The sequence below is a fragment of the Octopus bimaculoides genome, chromosome 27 (genome assembly GCF_046866305.1).
Source record: "Octopus bimaculoides isolate indiv1 chromosome 27, ASM4686630v1, whole genome shotgun sequence".
NCBI classification, from domain to species: Eukaryota; Metazoa; Mollusca; class Cephalopoda; order Octopoda; family Octopodidae; genus Octopus; species Octopus bimaculoides.
The window spans coordinates 6,027,344-6,033,256 of NC_142954.1; the positions used below are offsets into that span (position 1 = coordinate 6,027,344).

Genomic DNA, 5,913 nt, shown 5'->3' on the forward strand with positions numbered 1-5,913 from the left:
ATACCGACATCAAACCAAAAAAAGAATCCTGACCACAGAGTGTGGGTAATTATGTCAAATGTCACTGGCAATGTGCATTCAGCTGATTGCAACTGTTAAAGCAAGTCACTGAGCATGCATACATGTCATACGGGAGAGTTCCAATCAGGGGTGGATAACACCTTATAGGAAAGCCCTATACCTACACACACACACACACACACACACACACACACACACACATATATATATATATATATATATATATATATATATATATATATATATATATATATATATATATATATATATATTATATATGTTTTTTATTGGCTGTGTATTACTAATAATAATAATAATAATAATAATAATAACAATAATAATGGGACCCTGAGGAGATGGAGTATCCTATATTTTATAATATGTATTAATCATTCTGGATGTTCCATTGAAATGTACATAGGTCAATTTCATTATTATTATTATTATTATTATTATTATTGTAATAAAGTATTTTCAACGGATCAGTTTTGAGCTCGATCTAAAGTTGATATATATATATATATATATATATATATATATATATATATATATATATATATATATATATATATATATATATATATTACGGAAATGTACTTGCATAGCATGTGACCTGATCTGAGATCGTGTGCTGGAACGAAAACAATTGCAGCGTGGAAGGTGTTTATACGGCATTTAAAATAACACACAAAAGCCGTCAGATTCACTTCAACATTTAAATTTAATTTGTCAAAATATTTTCGTCGCTTTGAGACTGCGACCTGTTCACTGACAAAATTGTGCTGCATCTCTCTCTCTCTCTCTCTCTCTATATATATATATATATTTTTTGTTATATTTCTGCTGCTTTTAAATAAAGCATATTACTCTACCTCTGGTATTTGAGTACTCTTTTTTCCACCTTGTTGCACATTTCATGTGCTTACTCCGGTATATATATATATATATAGGCATTAGTACAGAGTTGTAACCCCACCCCGACTTTGGAAGGTCATAACTTTCAGAAAAAACGAATATTTTTTAATGAAATTTTCTATGCATATATTATTTATTATGTAGATTCCGAATATACAAAAATTTTCGGTGAAAGTGTTTTAGAATGGGGGTTGGGGACAATTTTCGGAAATTCCAACAGAGTCCACTTAAATTCCTCTTAACTTCCAGGAAAATGAATATATTTTCGTGAAATTTTCTACAAATATACCTTGATGTATGTACATTTCGAGCATGTAGGAATTTTGAAGGAAACAACTGCAGGTTATTTTTGAGAAGCGTTCCCCACTCGGTGGTGTTTCGGAGCCAGTCGTCCATAATTGTTTCAGTTTTCTCTATTATGTGCGTATGTGCATCCGTAGATTTCTAATGAAGTAATAGGCAGAAAAGAGAAGCCGTCATAAGAAAACTTTCGTTAAAAATAACATGCACACGATTTTTTTTTTCTCAATAGAAGTAAATTCCAAAGTAAACATTTCTAGTAGAGAAGTAGAAGAGAACAGGGTTGCAATGTCCACAAAGTCGGGGTCCACACATATACATATACAGTATCCACAAAGTCTGCGATTCTGAAGAAACTGAAAGCGGCAACAGGATGATTTACGCTAGAATGGAGCAAAAAACTTCAAAAATGTTTTTATTTACAATTTTCCTGGGGAGACAGGGTCTACCCACAGTCTTTCTCAGGAAGCGATACCAATAGACTTAATGTAAAAGGAGAAAGGGCTCTGACCAGGCTCCCGTCGTTTTATGGGTTTTTCCACGTGTAACCTTTCCTTTTTCGAAGCGCCTTCCCCTTTGGGAGTTCTACTTATTTATCTATTTATTTATTATATCTTTCTCCGTTTTCTTCCGCTGTTTAGACGAACTTTCCTACCTTTTCTGTCAATAAAATAAAGCACTGGTCAAGTACTGGGGTCAGATGTCATTTGACTAGCCCTCCTCCAACACTTCAGGCTTTGTGCCCATAGTGGGAAGAACTATTATTAAATCTGTGTCCTGGTATAATGTTTAAAATGGGGTAAAATGGGAAATGACTAATGCCGTGGCCATGGCATAGTAGTTAAGAGCATGGGCTACTAACCCCAAGATTCCAAGTTCGATTCCAGGCAGCGACCTTTTGTAACCTTCGTCCTGTCTTTGTCCTTATATGTTCTTAATTGATATTAGCCCTTGTGGCCAATAAAACGAATTAATTATTATTATTACTATTATTATTTTGGATCTTTGTGTATTTTGAATGGACTATTTATAATTGGGTTCTTTTTTACGCTCTACACCGTAACCTGTAGCGGCAAACTCGAATTTGATTGTGGCGAACGGAGATGACCAGAAAAACGACAACTAAAAGTGATAAAAAGTTTATATTTTCTTTTCAATTTTATTCGAAATTATGTACATTTGATGAATTTCTTAAACGAAGGTATATAAAGCAAAACATTATTCAGAAAATATTGAACTCAATAGTTTCTGCGCTTAGAAGTAATTTGAAAACCATTATCAAGCGGGATGCTGTTAGCAAACCAGTCCCAAGAAAGTTTTATCGATGTTATGGCGCAGGAGTGGCTGTGTGGTAAGTAGCTTACTTACCAACCACATGGTTCCGGGTTCAGTCCCACTGCGTGGCACCTTGGGTAAGTGTCTTCTACTATAGCCTCGGGCCGACCAAAGACTTGTGAGTGGATTTGGTAAACGGAAACTGAAAGAAGCCCGTCGTATATATGTATATGTATGTGTGTCTGTGATTGTTCCCCCACCATTGCTTGACAACCGATGCTGGTGTGTTTACGTCCCCGGTTCGGCAAAAAGAGGCCGATAGAATAAGTACTAGGCTTACAAAGAATGAGTCCTGGGGGTCGATTTTCTCGACTGAAGGCGGTGCTCCAGCATGGCCGCATTCAAATGACTGAAACAAGTAAAAGAGTTATGTGTCTCCAAGAACACCGTAACTTGCTCGACCGGAAGTCACAGTAGCCAAAGATTCAACTCAAACCAGCAGGCAGACAGGCATTTGACTGCGGCCATGCTGGAGCACCGCCTTTGTAGTCGAGAAATTCGACCCCAGGACTTATTCTTTGTAAGCCTAGTACTTATTCGTTACTATTAAAGCAGCGTGGTCCCGAACGCGCAGTTGCGCGTCCGCGCTAGCTAGTCGTGAGTGGTCGATCCTAACCCTAACCCTAACCCTAAACACGTATTCATTTGCACACGCGCACTTTTTGTAGGATCGACCACTCACGACTGGCTAGCGCGGACGCACGACTGCGCGTTCGGGACCACGCTGCTTTAGTAGTACCTACTTATTCTATCGGTCTCTTTTTGTCGAACCGCTAAGTTACGGGGACGTAAACACACTAGCATCCGTTGTCAAGCGTTGTTGGAGGGACAAACATGCACACACACACATACATATATATATATATATATATATATATATATATATACATATATACGACGAGCTTCTTTCAGTTTCCGTCTACCAAATCCACTCACAAGGCTTTGGTCGGCCCGAGGCTATAGTAGAAGGCACTTGCCCAAGGTGCCACGCAGTGGGACTGAACCCGGAACCATGTGGTTGGTAAGCAAACTACTTACCACATAGACACTCCTGTGCCTATAATATATATATATATATATATATAATATATATCTGTAATTACAGATTACAAATTTCATAGAATAATTCCTCTATTTGCATAATATCGAGGTCTCTTTCTTTCTTTCTTTTGTTGCCATTCCTGTCAAATATATATATATATATATATATAGTTTTAGGGAAAATAACCAATTTTCAAGAACTCATCGATGGTTATTTTCCCTAAAACTATATATATTTTATATATACTTTATCTATAAGGCTCAATTTAATTTTAATTTTATAATATTGATTTTAATTGAGTTTTTTTACCTGTAATTTTGGATTTTGTCCCTAATAATATTATTATATATATATATATATATATATAATATAATTATATATATATATATATATATATATATATATATATATATATAGATAGATAGATAGATATAGAGAGAGAGATAGATAGAGAGATGTTTCTCCCTCCTTTAATTTCTTCTTTGTGATATAATTCTTGGGAAAGAATACATTTGCGGCTGAAGATAGCTTTATACTATCAATTATATACCAATAATGATGCAACAACTATAAAGCTTGAAACACGTGTACCACAGAATCCTTTGTGTTTTGTTTTTATTTTTACATTTCCAATTTATATATATATATATATATATATATATAATATATACATATATATGTTTCAGATATAGAATTATTGAATCAAATATACAAGGAAGTAAAATGTTTAAAGACTTGGTTGACAGACTTCTTTGGCCCTGATTCTTGCGTGATAAAAAATTTATTGGAGAATGCACCATATAGGTAATATCACTCTTTATCATTATATATTGGTAGAATCAGTAAACCTGTGTATTATTATTATTATTATTACTATTATTGTTATCATCACCATCATCATTATTATTATTATTATTAAGGTGGTGAGCTGAATTGTTTAGATGTATTTCTTCCAGTATTACATTCAGTGTTCAAATTCTGTCAATAAAATAAAGCACTGGTCAAGTACTGGGGTCAGATGTCATTTGACTAGCCCTCCTCCAACACTCAGGCTTTGTGCCCATAGTGGGAAGAACTATTATTAAATCTGTGTCCTGGTATAATGTTTAAAATGGGGTAAAATGGGTAATGACTAATGCCGTGGCCATGGCATAGTAGTTAAGAGCATGGGCTACTAACCCCAAGATTCCAAGTTCGATTCCAGGCAGCGACCTCATCATCATCATCGTTTAACGTCCGCTTTCCATGTTAGCATGGGTTGGACGATTTGACTGAGGACTGGTGAACCAGACGGCAACACCAGGCTCCAGTCTGATTTGGCAGAGTTTCTACAGCTGGATGCCCTTCCTAACGCCAACCACTCAGAGTGTGTAGTGGGTGCTTTTACATGCCACCGGCACGAAGGCCAGTCAGGAGGTACTGGCAACGGCCATAACAAAAACATTTTTAAATGGTTATTCCGGAGCATATTCACCATCTACTTCAATTTCTGCTTCCAATTTGCTTGGCAGACGGTCAGACCATCATTTAAAGATGTTTTTGTTAAATATTATTTTTTTGTTGAATAAAATTTGTTGAAAAAAAAGCCGCAATAATTATGCACCAACCCAATATTTATTTATGATACCAAAACAAATAGATTTATAAATCTCGCATCAAAACTTCATTAGAAATTATGAACATGTTCTCCATCTGTATCCCTGCAAATTTCAAATCTAAGCGTTGCGAAACACATTTTGAAGCATTTCAGGAGTTATCTCCCTGCACTGCGAATTGAATGCATTCTTTAAGTTCAGCTGAACTATCGCTGCATCCTGTGGGAGGAGGAAGAGAAAATGATCCTGGGCAAACTGAAAAAATGCTGTCGTGTACAAATGAGTGGGATTCAAGAGGAATTAAAATAAAATTAATAAAAAAATCTTTAATTCATACACTTTTAACACACTGAACATGAAGAACAAAAATAAAGTGAATTTTTTTAACAAATTGTCTGATTTCACTGAAATAGTTAATTATGAGACCTGGATAATAATAATAATAATGACATTGAAAAATACCTTAGGAATGAGAACCCAGGTTCGAAATTTCCCCAAGACACCTGATGAAGGCTGGAGGAGGGTATATCAGTCGAAACATTGTGCTAGCATGCTGGACAACATGCAACTAAGTATTTTGTTTTATCTCAACGTTCTGTTGAAATTCTGTTCAGGTTGATTTTGCCTTTCACTTTTTCATGGTTGATAAAATAAAGTACCAGTCATGTACTAGGGTCAATGTAATTGACTAGCCACCCCTCTCCT

General features: G+C 35.5%; 1 protein-coding gene across 4 annotated transcripts in view; it reads left to right on the forward strand.

Annotated features, from left to right (window-relative positions):
- The first annotated feature begins 2,271 nt into the window (after positions 1 to 2,271).
- The window catches only part of LOC106875651 (telomerase reverse transcriptase), a 50,503-nt gene continuing 46,861 nt past the window's right edge, over positions 2,272 to 5,913 (forward strand). For 3 of the 4 annotated variants that reach the window (XR_016238691.1, XM_089343639.1, XM_089343641.1), the window contains exons 1-2: positions 2,272 to 2,364; positions 4,300 to 4,417. Coding sequence is in view for 3 of the 4 variants with exons in the window: in XM_089343639.1 (XP_089199765.1) it covers positions 2,340 to 2,364; positions 4,300 to 4,417 (143 nt within the window). In the remaining variant the exon portion in view is untranslated. Of the gene's footprint in view, positions 2,438 to 4,299; positions 4,418 to 5,913 lie in introns of all 4 variants that reach the window. The other variant, XM_089343640.1, reaches the window with a different exon arrangement.